A 20,351-nucleotide genomic window follows, 5' to 3' on the forward strand; every position below is an offset into this window, starting at 1 on the left:
TGTAGAGAGATTTTAAGATGGTATTTTCAAGAAGCTGCACCTGTCCACTATGTTTGAATACTATTTGCCTACAAACTGTATGAATGGAAAGCAAATTTGTGACTGGACACCTGGGCTGCACTTCAACACCTGAGAAAAACTATTAAGGTAGACGACAGCTAGGTCTGGATACTGAACTTTGATACTGTTTTGGCACAGACCAATTGCAGTACTATAGAGTGTAGAAAAATGCCTTGTCATTTAATGCCAAATTTCAGTACCTTAGAAGTAAATCTCGAAGTTATGATTTATTTTTTGTTTTTTAACTGCTTTGAGAGGGAAAAATGCCACGGTGCTGAAACATAAAAAGGCTGAAAGGGACAACTTAAGTTCAGATACATTGTTTTTATGATATGAAATGGCTTTGAGTGTATAAAAAGGAAAAATTAAACCACAGATTTTTACCATAGGGTGTAATGTAATATTCTTTTTCTTAAAATGGATTCTATAAAATTGGTATAAAAAAAATTCAGGAATGGCTTAAATTAATAGAAATTCAGATTGAATTACATAAGCTGCATCTCTTGCAGCAGCTCTCTATACTATACTGTGCCTTATTTTTGTAATTTCTCTTCTGCATGCTACTCATACCTTGTAATTCTTACTTTAATTGCTATCATCTAATTTTTATCTTAACTTCTTCTATTTTTTACTTTCTGTAGTTGTCTATACTTATTTCTGTCTTGAAAGGCCTGAATGTCCCCTTTGTGGATCAATAAAACGCTTGTATCATATCTTGTCTTACCTTAAAAGAAAAATGTAGCTTATAAAATTTTGCAAGCCACTGCGCCCATTAGAGAGAGAGTGTCAGAGAAATCAGAGGCAGGGAGAGGACCGGGTTATCTGCTAAAAGCTTAACTGACAGAGTGATTTTGATGAAGTGCATACATAAACATAGTAACTCCATATAACACGTCTTTAACTGCATTAAAAAGAAAAAAAACAACATAAAACTTTGAATGTCCCCAGGAAGACCTGATAATTAACTAGCTGAACTAAATTCCTCCAAGGGAAGGCTTGGTTATTTGGTTGATATAGCTATTTCTCCTTGTTACCCGGAGTCTACCTGCTTACCGATGCCTTTTTTATGTCTCTCTGTGTAGTCTGCAGGTATGGCAATAGCATAAGAAAGGGCATCTACGGCCGTTTCTGGATAAGTAGGACAAATGAAAAGCCTGCGACTGAAATATCCCTATATGTTCTATATGTACTCTATGAAGAGTTTAAGCGCTGACTTATTCTCTTATTCTCATATTCCCATTAACTCCCTTTTGTAAATTGTTGCACTGGTCTAATGTATTCTATTTTGCTTTCTTTTTTGTTCTAATTTATTGTATTCAAACTAAAACACACTGGAAACCCTGGAGACTACTGGTGTAGTGACATTCTCCATCCTTAGCTCTGACTGTTATCATAATGTCTGTATTACAGCTGTAATACAGTGCACGCTATCTGCGCAGTGTTGCTCAGTGCAGCAGGGTCACCTCAGCCTGTGTAGGTGTCAGTTGTAGTCTAATTCCTGTGATTCGGTGATGAATCTCTCTGATAGAAGACAAGCATAGGGTCTGGCCCAGATGGAGCTCTATTAAGCTGTTAATAAATGAGGATTCTTCTCTGCACTGCCTGCATCTGTGGAATGGAAGGCACTCACAAATTTGTAAACACACACACACACACACACACACACACACACACACACACACACACACACACACACACACACACACACAGTCAGAATATTATAATGAAGTAAAGCTAGCCAGATGGCTGAATTAGAAAGCCGTCTCTCTCTCTCTCTCCTTTTCTCTCTGTCTCTTCATCTCTCTCCCTCTCTGCCTGTTTCTTACACTCTCTGCTGTCTCTCTGTTATCTTTTTTTTTCTCTTCCTGTCTCCCTCTGTTTCCACATTATGGATGCTGGGTGTTGTCATAGCGGTGACCAGCTGGCCAAGGTTTAAGGGACTGATGAAGTGCCCTTGAGCAAAACACTGAGGAGAATGGCAAAAGTATTTTCTTTAGTTATGACAAGCTTGTTATATGTTATATGAAATTATATGAAATAACATGAAATTATATTCTAAAGAGTTTATGCTAGCCACTTGTGTTATACCTCAACCATGTGAATAAATTACAATATCATCTGCATACATTTGGATACTAGTACTAGAACAAACAATATATGCCGTAAAACAAATGGGATTTACTGCAGATCATTGTGGAAGACCTGCAGAAAGTCAGTGGCTGATTAACGATTGTGTACTTGGACAAACTCTATTGCCTTGAAGAATTAACTTAAAGTAGGGCTGCTCCCAGGTAAAGATTTTCCCAGTCGACTAGTAGTTGTTAGTTCAAACCATTGGTTGACTAGTCATTTATGATATTAATTTAATGATTCACATGTATATTTTTGGAGCACAAAGCGAGCTGCCTGTTACATGCTAACAGCAAAAGCAGGAATGATTCTGAATGCTTCAGAACAACCAGCAAAGAGATTGAACATTTTATAATCTATAATAATTTATAATCTCACACAAGTCTTGTTGTTCAAAATATGGGAATAAATAACTTCCAACAAAAACGAATCCTCACAGACAGATAAATGAAAACCTGGTCGACTAAGATTCTTCTCATTGGCTAACAGTTTAGTTGACTATTAGGGGGCATCCCTTGCCTACAGTAGCACCTATTAAGCGGAAATAATGCCTGTCTTTAGTCATATTGCTGCAAATTTCATCATTTGCCGCTTTATGGCACGGTCATCTTTGTATTCGTGCAGATGCAGCCCACATGGAGTCTACACATGGACCCTGCCTGCTGACTGCACGTGTGAACACATCAGCCTAAGCAGACACCCAGGGTAGCACAAACAGAACTGCATTGTTTGTCCTCCCTACTGTCTGTATCCAGGCCATTTCAGAATACATTAGGACCTTTAAAGATCAGCTGAAGAAAAAGTGAAAACACCAGAAAACACCACCAACATCCAATAGAGACTAATGAAAAGCAACAAGAAAAACAATTGACTTAACAAGAGTACGGTTTGTACATGTGCTCCACTCGATGTTGTGTTTATGCATTTTTCCACAGCAAGCAGAAATTTTATCCCTTTAGATAATCAACATTAACCAACAAAAGTAGAATTACATTTTTAAGTTGTGGAGGTCTACTTTAAAAAGCAATGTAATGGTGCAGTCATGAAGTGTTGCGTCAAGAGGGAACCCCAGAGACAGGCCTCCATACTGTACTTAAAGCATCAGGAGGCCCCATACCAGTCGTGGACCATTTTGTTGGGAAGCTAATGGGATTTCTCTAAAGAGGGACTATAAATGACAGCTGTCTGCCCGGATTCGCTGACTGCCATCACGTCTCCATTCCCAAAACACTTAAACACTGCTGCCGCAGCTTCTGTTGAGAGCACGGAGGAGGAAGCAGACACCGTCAGACAAAAATGGTTGCAGGGAGTGGGTGAGGTGGATTAGAGTTGATGAAAGAGAAGGGAATTGGACAGGGGTTGGGGGGGGTTGAAGCGGGGGGTGGGGGGGGGGGGGGTGTTAGAGAAAAGGCAGGAGGGCTGGTAGTTACAGCGCTGGCATCTGTCGCTACCGCCGGCACCCACGGTGGCGTACAGTACTTTACTTTGAATTAGACCTTTGCCGGCTTCTCGGTTAACACCTGAGGAGGTCATTACGATGCCATTAGGATGAGTAGTGCAGGGAGGCCGCTGAGGAAGTGTGAGAGAGGGATATCTACGCTAAGTGTAAACAGTCTGTCTGTCAGTCTGCGTCTGAGAACTTTCTCTTCCCCTGGAGAGCCCTCTCTCCTCTGACAGAAGAATGACAGAGACCTCGTGGGAATTACACCAGTCTCTCTCCCTCTCTTTCTCTTTGTTTCCCACGCGGACTGACAGATCACAAATTCACAACAATAGGCTCTATTTTAATACCACTTTCTGTTGGTACACGAGGCTGACTTAAAATAAACAACCTTTCTATTGCCTCATGCTCCCTCTCATTTTCGCAGTCTCTCTCTCTTTCTGAGTATGCTTTGCTGTTGTTGCCGCTGTTGTTGTGCTGCATTGTTCGGGGGGATTTTCTTCTTTTTTTTTTCCTTTTTATTCCTCTCCTCTATTCTCTGGAGAAGAAGGCATGCTTTCCTGGGTGCAGTCAGTGATACGGCATGGGACAGCTCTTTCAGTTTCATTATATAAACAGCTTTGATGCCTCTTCTTGCTCTCTGGTTTCTATGGCTAAGTGGCTTTTGGAGGGGGCTCTGGACTACAGAGACAAGAGGTGTGTGTGTCAATACATGACTTTCTTGTGTAAGTGTGTATACAGAATTTGTTGCTGTCTTGAGTATATTTGAACACATGGCTGACACTGTGACAAAGTGTTAGAAATGTCTCTAAATATGTTACTTAAACCAAGATGGGTTTTTTTGTGACTTGATGCCCCCAATTTCACTTATAATCTGTAATTCACTGTAGTACATATGGACATCTGTATTTGTGCGTTTGTTGTGATTACATTTCCTACAATCAAAAACTAGTAAATCAACAACAAACATCAAGCAAATGCAACAATGCAAGACATAGCAAGCCAGCTAATATTATTTACTAGTTCAAAAGCAAGAAGGCCAGCTTGGCATTTGTGTTATAGCTTTTTATTTTGCGAATCTTCTCTTCTGAGCTTCCTCTGTCAATGTCTTCTTTAGTTTCTTGCTGTCTAACTGAACATCAGCTAAGTTACAGTTAGCAGCGGTTCCTTAACTGAGCTGAACCGATCCAAAGTCTTCAGGGTGGCCTTTCATATTGGAGTGGTGACATTGTGTGCTTACTAATGGGGAGAATGGGTGCGTTGTTTCTAGGCAGCAGTTACCCCTTTTCCATACACATCGGCTGGCTTGGCTTGACTCGGTTTGACTCAGCACGTCAGCCTGGCATGGCTGGGATTTGCATTTTCATTACAACAGGGCTACCCTCTTTTAACTGAAGTTGAGTTTACCTTGACTCGAGCTGCTGTAGATCATTGGATAAACACTATTTCCTATAAATTCTTCACAATGAAGGTCCCCACTATTTTGTTATTTAGAAGCTTTTATTACGAAGCGGCAAAATCGGAAATGTCAGTTTTTCAACTGCAGTCACTTTACATGAGTCCTTTACAGCTCAGACTGAACATAAGACAGTAAATATTCAGAGTGAGAATTAGAGAAGCATCACCACAAGTCAGTGTAGTGTATTCTGAAGCTGTTATTTTCAGGTAGGATAGTTACCTAATGTTGCTGTGAACTAAAAGCCTTACAAGTCTTTAAAACAAGTCCTGTAACTATGACTTTTGTTGACTTAAAATTGTTCAAACAAGTTTGTGGGGTGGCTGCATTTTCAATTACTTTTAATAATGTATGTAAATAACATTTAAAGTTGATTTTCATCCATGAAACTGATTGTATTTCACTACAACTGGCATGAAATTGGTCTTAAATCTATCTCCATGAAACTTACAATGACCCTGATAAACATCAGGTCATGTTTCATGTTCGTCTCTGAGGGCTGGTTTCAGATCATTGCATTCTCTTCCTCCCATGTAATTACCTCAGTCTCCATTGCCGCTGACCATCTCAACCTTTACCTAGCCTTCTTTTCTTTTCATATTTGCCCTCCTCTCTGTCCCTCTCCTCCTCTTTTTCATCACCTCATCTTTCCCATCTCTCTGTCTATCCTCCTCTTTCTGTTCTGATTCTCTCCCTCCTCATGTTTGTTTTGTGCGTGCACAGGAAGGATCATCTCCTTATCGCCTTACGTGCGGTCAGCCAAACCAGGCATGACTGTTGTAATCAGTGCAAAAACACACACGTGTGCACACACACATTAACTGATACATGTGCACACATAATGTGGGAGGTCCCTCTCTGTAGTGAGAAGTTCAAAAACATATCGACTTGCAGCCACCAGTGGTCTTCATTAAGACCTTGGCTTGGTGTGTGATTGAAAGTGATGAAGAGATTGTTATGGGGGAGGACCAGGGGTTTGAGAGGAGTTGATGTCACAGCCCACCCACTAAAAGGTCTCTTATCGAGGCCGTTCTGTTCTGTTTTCTCTCCCCGTCCATCTCTCCTTCCATCGCTCCCTCTCCTCTCAGCTGTTCACTGCAGTGGGAGCTGGCACAAACTTCTGGCTCCTGGGGATTACTTCTCCATCTCACCCTTCTTCTCTTCCTTCTTTCCTCCCACTGAGCCCTCCTCTAAGTCCCTTCCTTCCTCCCTGATCCCTCTCTTCTTGCTTCATCGCCACAATGCTTCCTCTACACAAACAAACCACAGACACAGAGGTGACCTCAGCCACAGAAGGTCTATTTCAGACTCTCCCACGATCGCTCTCACGGCCATGGAGAAAGCTTGCCGTTGTTCGAGGATACATCATCATCCTGCTGTCTGAGCAGACAATTGAAACTCCACTTTTATCCTCTTTGGCTGTTTTTGGCTGGAGCGCAGCAAAGCTGGGGGCCAACACTATAAACAAGAAAGTCTGTGACTGACTGGCTGAGTGAGTGATGAACTTACACCATTGATTGGTCAAGTGTTGGAGTTTGCCAATTGGTCGTTGCACCTTCGAAATAAATAGGTGTGAAAAGTCCTGAATTACGTCCTCGGAAGGTAATGCTTAATGCAAGAAGTGTCATGACACTTATGTGATAACTTTACAGCGATGCCTCTTGTGTGGATCACAGAGGCTGCCACTTCCTGTATCTGTTTCAAATTAAAAGCCCTTGTTTAAAATTAAAGCCCTCTAGTGTTTCATACTATACACCAGGTTTTTTTTTTTTAAGTTTTGACAACTGAGTGCGAATTTAGGGAGCCAGCATATGATTGAGGGCTGCACGGGAAAACCCATGAACTTGGTTACCATGGCATTTAACATTAAATTCCTTGAGCACCAAATCGCCTGTTTGCAGAAGTGGAGGATCACTTTATCTGTCTCCGAGGTCCAAGAAAGCAACTCTTCGTCTCAACCACAAGCGAGTCAGACGCGTTTGTCACTCGCACATTTCAAGCAACTGCAATGCTCTCATTTCAACCTGTGCAGCTGTCTGCACCAGCTCTGTGTGTGTCACGTCTCAGATGCATCTCGTAAGTGTAAACACGACCTGAAGCACTAACTTTTCAGCAGTATGCACATAATTGAAGGTTGGTGCCCAGTGAAAAGGCACTGAAAAAATATATTTATCCACATTTTTGTAAGCTTTTCCATCTCACTTACACATTAAACTGCTGAGGGATACACCAAAATCTGTGGCTATAGCTAACAGCATTAGCATTTATGACAGAAGGTAATTCCTGTGACACTTGCGAGGTGCTTGTTAGAGGGTCACAGTTTGATGCAGTAGCTTAGTTGTGTATTACATGTAGGCTATTGAAAGTATTGAAATGGATTGCAGATGATTAAAATATGATGCATGCATGCATTGAATGGTTTATAGAGGCAGCAAATGTTTCATGAACTGGCACTCATGGTCATTGCTCTGTCTTTGGATGTCAAATTGTGCAGTCTGGGACTTCTACCCCCTCACTTTTTATGATGGACAGGGAGAATCTAAGCTCACATTGACATTTCAGATAATGTCAGACCCATATGTTGTCAACCTGAATGATATTACATTTGTTGCAGATAAGAGGGACATTGTAAGTATGTTTATGGTCATGAAACCTATTGATCTGGATTGATTTAGGCTGCTTTTATCTCTCTCTCCTTCTTTCTCTCTCTGTTTCTCTCTGTCACTCCCCTCCCTTCCCTTCCTTTCCCTTCTCTTTGTGCGTCTTAATATTATTTGCCAAATCCACTCCTCATGCTTCTCCTATCGTCGGATGCCGACAATGCAGGCACTCAGCGTTGCTTCCTGCAGGCATTTCATTAAAGCACTAATAACACATTGGTAATTAGGTGACAAAGAGGCTTTTCTTATTGTACTGATCAGCTGCTGAGACATAGTCCTCTGAGGCCCACACAGAAGGAGGTTGGCAGTGCATGTGTGCACGTTGGTGTGTGCATCAGGACAAGTTTGTGAGTTAAAAAAAAAATCTGATTCCTACACAGTGGGTTGCTTGGACTGTCCCTTTTTCAACTTTTGATCTTGTTTACTGAAAATGTCATCTGGCTGTAGTTTACATCATGTATTTAAGCATACAGATGACTTCAGCCTATATACAAGCCTGGATATTAGATTTTTATTTATGATTGGTATCCTTTTATCAGTGAGAATTCATTCACAAAGTAAAACTCTAGCATTCTTTCCACCTTTTCTCTCTTCTCGTGTTCCCCATCAGTCTCTCTCCTTATTCTATATCAGATGGTTCTTGAGCCACCTGAGGCACTGAACAAATAACGTAGTGCAAATGAAATTTCCTGTGAGGCTTATTGATGTCATTAAACACTAGCATACTGAGGCCCGGAATCATTTTAGTCTTCATCAGACCGGCTGACATTTTAGTGAATTAGCTGTTGGAGGTTTGGTGGGTAGGGGCGAGGTGGGGTTGTTTTAGCTCCTCTAGCTTTTTTCCCCCCCTTTGCAGGGTCAAATGGTAGAATCGATCATCTCATTTGGTCCGTCTGCTGGCCTTTGATTGGCTGTCATAAGGCTAATATGTGTCTGCAAGGTAATGTTATTCTTGCATGTTGTTTTTAAGCAGTAAATGAAGTTAGCATTGAGTTTCTTTTAGGCATAAAAGAGCATGGCAATATTATGATTATCATGAGTATTCACATTTGACTTATAAGCAAAAGCCCTTCTCTTTTGAGTACTCTTAAGTTGTGTTTGGCCTTTTGTTGTGCTTTCTTTTCTTTGTAAGAAAGCCAATTCATGCCATTTATAAAGAGTTTAGAGTTTGGAACATGTAATTTAGGGATATGCATCATTTCATTGTCCCAAGGTTGACATTTCAGAACGAAGTCTAAAGAAAACGTTTTGTTTAGTCTGTGCCAAAAAGTACAAAAGCTAAGCAGATCGTTGCCCAAAAGAATGCCATCAGTTTCTTTTTTTTTTTTAACTTTTTGGTACTAATCCATCGTATTTTTGTTCTAGTCATGCTCAGCAGTGAGAGCAGAGATTTTCTTACTTCTGTAAGGAACTTTGAGAAATGTTGTCATGTTAGTTTGACTGAGTCTAGCTTCCTTGCTTTTAGAAATAGCTGGTTGTTTTTTTTGAAATTCAGCTTTGTCATGTAGCTGTAGTACTACACCTCTGTTCTACAGTACATACTGTAGTTTACTCTGGGCCAGTTTACTGTAGATTGGCTTCAGAAACACACTGGCTTGTGAATGTCTGTAGTTTGTACTAGGGCTCCAGCTATTATTTTATTAATCAAGTATTCTACTGATTATTCCATTAATTGAGTAATCTAATTAGAATATACCTTTGCTTTATTAAAGAGCAATAGTAAAAGTAGAAAATAAGACGGGCCTTTTAGAATGAACAACTAATTGGTTTCCTTCCTGGACTTTAATATATATTCTCACTAGGTTTAAAAAATACACTTGGAAATATACAGAATCACTCTTTTCAGTGTAAGTGAATTGTTGTATTTTGATGTGCCACGAAGTGTGTTTACTCCTGTCATGGACGTTGAAGGACTGGTTTCATCTTGTTGTTATATGTGATATATGATATGTATGTTATATCTGCTGGTATTTGTTTTTTCTACTGTATTTGGACTTCTGTGAAATAAACTAAACAATCAATCACATTCATTTATGTTAAATGCTAATGTTGCTTCTACCTTTTATTGGGTCTGCACTGTAGACTGGATACATAGACTGGATGCTTCCTGTTGAGACACCGAAGCATTGAAATCATCCTATTGTGGTTTGGTTTTACAATAGACACTGACTGGACAGAGTTTTGTTTCCACTTAAAATTATCCCAACCTTTGGACAGTTTCTGTCATTTTCCCTGGCCTGTCTCTTGTCTTTACCCGTCTCTCTTGCTCTGCTTTGCAGTTGGTGGCATTAAATCAAATCCTCTTCATGCGACATGTCTACAGTGTAAGGGTGTTGTGTGACACGGAGTGCAATTGCAACCAATATTGCAAAATATTTTTTTGTGCAGATGTTTCTAATGAACCATTGCTGTTACATTTAATGTGTAAATGTCTGTTTCCTGTTTTTCCCCTTTCCCCACATTAATGAGATCTGAGCCATGCTGCTCTGTGCTGTGAGACATGACAGTCTCTGATTGATCCTTGTTTCTGTTTGGGGTCAGTCAGCTGGTCAGTCTTACTCTGTAGCTGTGGTGCCTCTGCCGGCCTTTGGTTTCCTGATTTTAGTTCAGGCTGATGCTTTCAAGAGTGAGACTTCACAGCAGAGCTGGACAGCGTGTTACTCAGCTCTCCCTATGGCCTGTCCACCCGTCATTGCATTGTCGTGACACGTACGGGACAGGGAGTCTGTCGCTGCACGTGTTTGGGAAACATCATCACAGAAACAACAGCTCCAACACACAGCTCGCTGCCAGCGGTCGTGTGTGTGTGCCCTGTCATCTGTTATCACCGCTCCTCTGTCTTTCTCTCACAACTGATCAAAAATCGAAATCTGTTCCACAAAGCGCTCCTCTCTGTTCTCAGCTAAGCAGGACGTGGGGAGAAGAAAAGAGGGAAAGAAAAAATAAGGAAAATGGAAAAGAAAGTTGTTAATGTCACTGAACCATGAAAGGCTTGGCCTGGGGTTGGAATGATTCGGTATACAAGGTTCTTTAGTGCTGTGGCTGCGGGGATAAACATAACTTACATCAGCCCTTCGCTTGTACAGGAGATTTCCTCTCCTGGCACTTACAACCTCAACACTCTAACTGCACTGTGATTCACACACACACACCGCACACAGTACGATTCAGACCCTTTCAAGTAGCTTGTGTACACACACACACGCACACACACACCAGAGGGCAAACGAGGGTTTTGAATAGTATTTTTTATTCTGTTTGCAAGCATGACAGTGGTTGCTATTACTTGTTCACACAGACACACAGAGTTTAGTTTAGCTTTTGTTGGATGGATTTGTATCAACGGCAGTGTATAAATATTCATTGCATTAGTCTGTATTATCAATGTAATGTTTGACTGTGTGTGTGTTCCGTGTCTTTTTTTCTTTCCAGATCATCACTCAGTATGTTTATGAGCTGTTGGAGAAAAAGTGCAACATGACTAAAGCAATCCTGCCAGTAAGTACCCCGAGTGAAAAGAAGCATTTTCCTCTTTGATTTATGCCCTTGAAGATTAAAGGGAGTATTAAATATGAAAATTGACGTAAATGCTCAGGCTTCAGAGTGTGATTATGATATTGAGTGTCCTGTTTAAAAAAATAAAGAAAAGGGGGATTGTGAGGAGTCAGCTCTCCTCATTCTCCACCAGTCTTTGTCTTTCTCTTTCAGTTTCTCTCTTACTCCCTCTCTCTTTCTTTTACCCCCTCCTCTGCCCACATCCTTTGTGCAAAAGTGTCTCCTCAACAAATTAACTGTATTGTGACGTGTCATTTCAAAGGCGCAGAGGCGCAGCATGCTGATGCTTAATCTGTTTTGCATTCATTTGCGCTGAAGGGGACTTTCTACTCTGCCATCACGGAGTTATTCTTTGCCCAGCTCATCCAGGCTCAGAGCACTCACTTGATCCCTTTTATTTGTTGTCGGAAGCATGTTTGTCTCTTTTTGCCCCCCTTTACCCCTCCGTTCTTGCTCTTTTTCTGTTTATAAAAGTTGTGATCATTTTTCAGGCTGCGTTTATAGGGATGTTAGGCAGCGCCGGTGTTTAGAAGCACGGCAGAGTTAGCTCCTGCGCTAACAGTGTCCATAAATCACCTAGCCAGGGACTCAGCGCCTTTCATTAGCCCCCATACACTTTTACTGGTTTATCTGCCTGGCCTATTTATCTCATTATTCCTCTGGAAAATTGCTCTGTTCTGCTTTTCTGCTGCCCACCCGCCTGCGTGTATATGGCGTGTGTGTGTGTGTGTGCATGTGTGTGTATTTGTGTGTTAGTGGTGGGTCCATCCACCTGCGTGGCATTGAACTTGTGACCGCAGATTTTAAGAAGATTAACCACAGCCAAGTATAGGGAGAGGGAATGAGGGAGCACAAGAGAATAAAGGGTAAGATTTTCTCCCCCACTCGGCTCTCTTTGTCTGCTTGGATTAAGTTCTTGCAGCTGCCACCCATGGCTTTTATGGACAGTGTTTGTCTCCTTAGAGATTCTTCCAGGCATACTTGGGAGGGATGCAAAGACGCATGGGATGTGGACAGAGCACATGCACACACACAAACATTCCCTAGCCTTTACTTAGCCTCTCTTTCTGTCTGTATTACTTTCTGACTCAGTTTTAATCACATAAAGGCTGTTTTCTGATCATGATTATTGATGATCAGTGTACTGATGCATATAAGCTTACCAAGGCCACTGAGAGGAAGGCTGTTATTCCTTAAACTCATGCATGTGACAAGAATATTTCTAGCCATACTCATTATTAGGCAGTTTTTGAAGCAGCAGAAACCAGAACTCCAATTACTACAGTTTGACCATCTTTTGCATTTGCTAGTGTTTGCATGAAAAGGGCAGAGATTTACAACCCTGATTCCAAAATAGTTGAGACATTGTCTAAATTGTAAACAAAAACAGAATGCCATGATTTGCAAATCCTTTTTTACTTATATTCAAGCATGCAAACAAAGTACAAAAACAAGATGTTTAATGCTTAAGCTGATCAACTTTATTATTTTGTATGAATATTTACTCATTCTGAATTTAATGCCTTCAACATGTTCCAAAAAAAAAAATAGAATAGGAGAAATAAAAGACTTGTTTGGATCACTTTACAGGTCAACAGGTTCACTGGTAACTGGTGACAGTATCTGGGTATGACGGGGGCAGCTTCCAAAGACTTTCACTTTGTGAAAAACAGTGTGAACAAATAGTCCAGCAGTTTAAGAATGTTTCTCAGAACACAACTGCAAATGATTCAGCAATTTCACCTCCTCCAATTCGTTATTAGTAGTTCAGAGAATCCAGAGAAAGACTGAGTGTATATTTACAAAAAACAATTAAGCGTATCAGTTTGAACATTAAATATCTTGTATTTGTACTGTATTCAAAAGAGTATAAGTAGAAAAGTATTTGCAAATTAATGCATTCTGTTTTTATTTATCTTATAGTTCAGGTTGTATTTTGCTGAAGTTAAATGTCAAAAAGTGAGGCTGTGAGTCATGTGGGTTCGAGCCCTGCCTGCCACCCTTTGCTGCATGTCATTCCCACACTCCCTCTCCCCCTCTCCTGTCCTCACCTCAACTTTCCTGTCAGTTCAACAGTTCAAAAAATAAATGAACATCACCGGGAAAGTGCACACTTTTGGGGGAGTTCTACTCCAATAGCAATGTGCATCAGTGGTAACTTGTGTTTTCCGGCATTTTTAGGTAGATGCTACAGAAGATGAACCCACCACTTTCATCTACCTGAGCCCAGATGCCTTGTCCAACCCGTCCAAGCTGCTGGTGCTGATCCAGGGCAGCGGCGTGGTGCGGGCCGGCCAGTGGGCCCGTAGACTCATCATCAACCAGGACCTGGACTCAGGGACACAGATCCCCTTCATCACTAGAGCTATGGCGGTAGGCGGCACAACAAAAGAAGTTATTCCGTTGGATGATGACCTGATTTTCTGATCTTTGATCCAAGATGTACTGTTTTCATGTTTTACTGAAAGAGACGGGTGGGCTGAGTGCACTGAGAACTCTGCACATAAGATGATAGAAATGGATTTATTGTCTAGCCAGTTCCAAATACTTAACATTTACATTCAACAGAAATATAAATGCAATACTTTTGTTTTTGCACCTATGTTGTTAAAAAAAAAGGTGGGGCTGGGGCGATTTGTTGACTAATCGACATCATTGATTACAAAAATATGTCAATTTGCATATAGTGCGTCGACGCGTGGCTATGAACTGCTACATCCAGTCAGAGCATGGATTCACTCAGAGAGCAGGCTGCAGAGAAAAAGACTCTCTGTGATCATCTAAAGTGTGGGAGTATTTTAGACAGAGATGCAACAGTTTGACTCTTTTTAAGCTTTACAGACTGGACATGACTTATAGCAGGACAACTGCTCTGCACGGATGCTGGAAGTGAAGCAGTGACTGCTCTGTACCCCTGCAGCTGCAGCAGCATCACCCCGTTTACTTTCTGTCAGCAACCTATTACAATATATGAGGATTATCAACATGTGAAGCATGTTTTTGTCTGTAGACGTCACTTTAAATAGATTTTCTAGAAGTTTCTTCATCACCCCCGTGTTAACAATATGTCTGCATCGCTGCTGTTAACTTCGCATATGTCATCAAACGGTGTTACTCAGCTGTTTTGTACTTTCTCTTCAGCTTATCAGAATGACAGAAAAACTAATGTTACGGACTGTAATTCATTTAAGTTGGCAGAAAAATGAGAAGTATTTTCTTTGACCCACAATGATGCAAAAATACGCTAGCAGCGATAATCTTACCTGCATGTGACTACAGTGATGAAATAACTTCATGGCCTAACCAGTTTACGTTTTAAGTCAAAATACTGATTGTCCAGCTCAGTGAAGCGTTGACAGCGATTAGTTATTAAATTAATTTTAAGTGACCCACCCCAGTCTGTCTGTGATTGGCTAGCAGTCATTGGTTGGGTTGGTTAGGTTTAGACATGAGGAATGATTGGTTAGTAGTCTTGTCAATCTGTAGTTTGACCCAGGGGAAACTGCAGTAGTCATCATGAAAGGTTTTATGTGATTCTTAGGTGACATCCAAATAACACATAACAAGTATACGATTATATAATTAGTGTAACAAGGATTTATTGTATTTTATTTTACTTTCATTTAACTTTGCGGGTACTCTAACCACAAAAAGAACCCATACAAAGTAAAACAAGTTTGATCCGTTATCATTACCACTGAATTCTCTGCACAGAAGTTTGTCTTAGTAATATGCTTTTCCTTTGAAACCATGATGCATATCAGAACACAGATAGTTGATGCATGTGTAAGTAATAGTGTTATTGTAAGAATTAGCTCATCAGAGGCAGAGCAGGGCACATCATGAATCCGCCCTTCTGGGGAAAACGATTAGTATCTGCAGCCCTGTGTGAAATAACCATAGTTCAATGACTTTTTTTTTAAAGATAAAAAACACATTTGTGCAATAATCATGATGTTTAATCAGCATCTCTTTATACCACACCTGTCAGGTGGATGGTTTATCTTGGCAAAGGATTTTAAGAAATTGAAGAACAAAATTTCAGAGAAATATGTCAGATTTTTAGATATATTTTGTTTCTTCAACTAATAAAAAATGGGAGGAAAACCAGAAGTGTTGCGATTGTATTTTTGTTGAGTATATATTTTCTTTTTTCCTTTTCGTCGCAGCATTTTCTTTGCACAACTGTGACACATCCTTGGCATGTAGAGTTTTGTGGACTGAAGAAGTCATTGCAGTGTGCTCATCATGTGGCCGCTGGTGCCACCACTACCACAGTGGTTAGGCTGATGGGATATTGGTGTGACAAGTGTTTATTTTGAAGGGCAGGCTTGAATATTTGGGGCTGCACAAGGCGTTGTGGCACACTCAGAGGCAGAGTGTTGTGGTATTTTGTTTTCCTGTATTTGACTGGAGGTTTGAATGTGATTGTGGGTAATTTGTTGTGTGCTTTCATAGGGTAGACTCTGGATGTACTGCAACAACCCGACTTCACTGTACAATTTACACGAGCGTGGAGTGGAAAGGAAACTTTGTCCTGGGGTCATTTGAGAAATGATATGATGCTGAACAATTTCTGCTCTCCACAGCATCTTATAATCACAGAGGCGAAGCAGACATTCATTCACAGGTGCAAACATGGTCTCATACACTTGAATGATACTATTACTGTACAGTCCTCAACCCAGAATTGAGGCTTATATTGTCTTGTTAGTGAAATGAAGCATATACCTACATATGATCATTATTATACAAGAAAACATTTAAGCATTTGTATGATGTATGAATCCCATGCACTTGTGTATTCATGGGTGACTGAGCTGAGAGAGAGGAGAGATAATCTAATGTAAGATATAGATTACTTTCCCTACTGTATGATCACACACATTTGTGTGTCAGCAAGCAAAAGGTGGCTCTGCCTGTCTTATTATTTTCATCCCCATCTCTGTGTTCATTTGTCAGCCTGGCCACGACTACCTGTGTAATTTCATCGGCCTGCTGTTCAAATTGACTTAGGGGAGATCCCGCTCTCCCTCTCCCCCTTGTTCCCTCGTTCGGTCCATCTGAATGCCATAAAGACTTTCACTGCTGTGTAAAGCCCTCTCCTGCTGTGTGCAACAACAGAAGAGGTTTGGGTTTTCGTGTGTGTGTATCCATGTGTGCGCTAACGGATGATTTGGCTACCCTGAGACTTTGAATTACAGTCACCCTGGCTGGTATTACAGTCAGAGAAGGCAGGGTTGTGCTGCAGAAAGCCAAAGTGACAGCTTCGATATAGAGAACACGGTGTGTGCAGTGCGAGTGTTGCTCATTCATCATAGTAAACAAGAAATCGTGTTCTTACACCCTGACAAATCATCATCCAGGCATTTACCACACACAGGCCTTGTACTCTGTGTGTGCACTGCAAAGACAGGCATGCACATTTACAGCCAATTCATGCTGTCTCCATCTATTACAGGCATGCTTGTGGTTTATTATGTCATACCATGAAATTTGTGTGGATGTACAGTATTTGTGCATATACAGTTACAGCTACTGTACTGAAGAAAGAAGTTAAGTTAATGAGTCAGAGCAGCTGTTAGTTTGGCAAATATATATATATATATATATATATATGTATATATTTTATAGCTTTTTTACATGCATGCAGCAAATAAGCAACGAAACATGTTGGATCAATAAGTCACAAATGAATGACAGCTCAGAGAGATGACAGCTCTCTGACATGACAGCTCTGTGACACAGCAAATACAGACAGTGCAATCACAAAACAAAAATTATATAAATGGATGAATAAATAATTGACGAATAATTAGTCCTAAAAATAAACTCATTTTTGACGGAGTGCAGAGGACAAATTGAGTCTCATGCTACTCTGTAGTCTGGCGGTACTTCTGATCCCTGTGATCAAGCAAGTTTGTGAAGGGACCACCTTGAAGACGAGCACGATGCTAGCGTAAAAAACCCCAAGCAAGTACAATGTGGCATTGGCAGGCAAGAGTTTGTTGGTTTTCCTCTCAACCCAACACAAAAACATCAGCTTATTTTGATGATTAGCTCCCCTTAAAGTAGAGAGGGATGAGATAACCAATGACAGGTCCAGTGTTTAAGATTTATTTACAGATTATGACAGGGTTGAAACGTAATATTCATAAGTGTGTTTTAATAAGTGTATGGCATTGGTGGGCAAGAGTGGCTGCTTTTCCTCTAAACCAAATGTGCCATCAGCTGATTACGATGGTTAGCTCCTATTCAATCAGAAAGCAATGAGCTAATAATTGCTATTACCAGGACGACATTGAAACTAGTGACACTCATCAGCAATACTCATTATAGTTATTCAGTATGCTATGTTAGTAGATTCTTAGAATTACAGTATGATCAAATGGTACACCACATGACCAGTCAACACTATAAAACAATGAAAATTAAAGGGATGAGCTGACATATATTCAATAATATACACTAACATATCCGTATTTCTGTAGACACAGTTATTTTGGCTATATTAGGTATTTGACAACCCTGGTACCATGGCAATTACTCGATATTTTTGATTTGCAAATTTCGTTAAGTGCAGTGTTGGGTCAAATGTTGACATTTTCACTGTACGTTTTATTATGTTTAGATTAGTCTCCATTTTCGAAAAGTGTTTTGTGGCAAGAATCTATCGCCTGGAGTGCAGCTCATGTGAAGTTACTCATGGGAAGTTGATTGGAAATTCAAAGCCTGCAGCAAAGGGTCAAATGGAGTGCATTTGGCAAATATGGGGGGAGCTTGTGGCTTTGCAACACTCACAAGCACACACACACACACACACATACACACATGCACACACACAGATAAAACAGTTACTTTGACTCAGTACTACTGTAGTGTGTGTATCTCTGTGTGTGTGTGTGTGTGTGTGTGTGTGTGTGTGTGTGTGTGTGTGTGTGTGTGTGTGTGTGTGTGTGTGTGTGTGTGGACATGCACATACCTGTGTCAGAGCACCACTCTGAGATTCTTAGCCCTGTTTCTGAACTTTGAGTCAGTCTTTCCTCTCTTCCGATGGAAAAAATAGCTGATTGTGCAAGTTAATCAGGCCCTTCACACAACACACATGCAAACACACACAAACACACACATGCACACGCACAATCACCGGGTGAATCTCAGGGCAGCCTGTCTCTTACACACCATTTACACCCCATCGCCTGTCTCTGCTTCCCATATATACCATGCTCCCGTCTACAGATATATCACAATATTTGTCATGCTGCTATATGATGATGACACGTTAATAAGCTGGCAAAACGTATATGTTGAAGATAAGTCTAAAATATGGACACACAGACATTTGCACACACAAATGCATCACATTGGGCTGAGACTATGCTGCAGTGTGTACAGTGACACTGGGCTAAGGGAAATCTGCGTGTTGTGTGTGCAGGCCTCATGCATGTTGCCTTTATGTGCATGTGTGGAAGTGGTGCTATTCCCATAGCCTAGCGCTAAAATGACAGGTGAGAGGAGGATGCTCCAGCAACAACCAGAGAGTGGGGGGAAAGAGGTGGAAAAGAGGAATCTGAGATGGAAAGTGGGTAGGTAGAGGGGTGCAGAAAGGGAGAAGGGTTATGATTGGTTGGAAGAGGACAGAAGAGGAAAGGAGGAGAGGGGGTACAGAGAGGATTGAAGCAGGAAGAGAGAAATGAGAGGAGGGCGAGGGAGTGACTGCAAATGGGGTGGGACTGGCAGAGGAGAGACGGGAGTGTAGAGACGGAGAGAGTAGGCAGAAGGCAGGCGTCTGACAGCTCCACTACTGGGAGAGGGCCTCTTAATGACAGCTTATTCCTTCATGATTTCAATTCCTGACAGTCGACAGGTCTGCTTGTTGCATCATGGCAGCTGTATCATTACCTTCTGGCCCTGTCACTGCTCTGCATCCTGAGACTGAGATGGTGGAGGTGGAGGGTGGGCGCCATGGGGTTTGGAGGGGATGGGGGATGGGGGGGGGGGGAGAGAGAGAGAGAGAGGGAGTAGATAGAGGTTACAGTCAGAATAATTGAGGAAGGAAGGACTATTGAAAGGTGGGATCATTAGTTGTTGAAGCTGTTCGAGTTCGGTGTACGACTTTAAACTTGTGTAAGTTTGTGTCCAAAGTGAAAGAAAACACATTAATGCTGTCGTAAGACCTTAGCTCTCCTGTATCACTTATCAGGCCATGACACTACATATTTGAGAGGCAAGGAGCCAAAATTTCCTACTTCCTTATGTTCCTTTTAACTCAACATTGCTTCTTAACATTTTTCTCTTGACATTTCTCGCAGTCATCATCTTTTATTTTTGCAGGCAACGTTAGTTGTCGGCACTCCTCACATCTGCCCCAGTTTCTTCAAATTTGACACAAACGTGAACTTGGACACTAGGATGAAATTACTTGATTTATTTTTGCAGTCAAAGGTCAAGGTCGCTGTGACCTCACAAAATACGTTTTAGGCCGTAACTCAAGATTTCATGTGCTAATTATGTCAGAATTTCACACAAATGTCTACAAGGTCAAAATGATGAAGTGGTGACATTTTATATCCAAAAGGTCAAAGGTCAGCCTCACTGTGACATTATAATGTGCAGCTCTTTATCAGTCCTTTGTACTCCTCTGTAAAAATAGTCAGTAAGTGAATACAGCATGTTTCTCACTGGAAATTATCCACTGGAATCTGTACAAATTAAATGACTGTGAATAATTCAAATACACTTTACCGCATAACAGTAATGTGTATAAAATGCACCTTTAAAGTAAACTATTTGTTTTAACTTAAACAGTTAGTGTATGTGCTTTCCTAAAATTCTAAGTTGACTAAATTTGAAAAGACAAGTTGATGATTCAAAATTAATACACTTCTCCAGTCAAATAAACTTGACATTAATTCAGTTGTACTTTAGAGAACATGTTCAGTAACCTAAAGATATTAAGTTGAACCAACAGTTCTTCAGTCACACTGATGAACATTAGAAACAAATTTGATTTCCTTTTACATTCTCATCATTTCAAAAGATTTCAAGT

General features: G+C 40.8%; 1 protein-coding gene across 1 annotated transcript in view; it reads left to right on the forward strand.

Moving 5' to 3' along the window:
• arb2a (ARB2 cotranscriptional regulator A) overlaps positions 1–20,351 on the forward strand; it is a 239,966-nt gene that overhangs the window by 13,436 nt on the left and 206,179 nt on the right. The window contains exons 5-6 of the mRNA XM_084728154.1: positions 11,180–11,245; positions 13,484–13,675. Coding sequence (XP_084584280.1) covers positions 11,180–11,245; positions 13,484–13,675 — 258 coding nt within the window. The remainder of the gene's footprint in view (positions 1–11,179; positions 11,246–13,483; positions 13,676–20,351) is intronic.

Source organism: Lutjanus erythropterus, chromosome 10 (genome assembly GCF_056507025.1).
Source record: "Lutjanus erythropterus isolate fLutEry1 chromosome 10, fLutEry1.hap2, whole genome shotgun sequence".
In the NCBI taxonomy this organism is placed as follows: Eukaryota; Metazoa; Chordata; class Actinopteri; order Lutjaniformes; family Lutjanidae; genus Lutjanus; species Lutjanus erythropterus.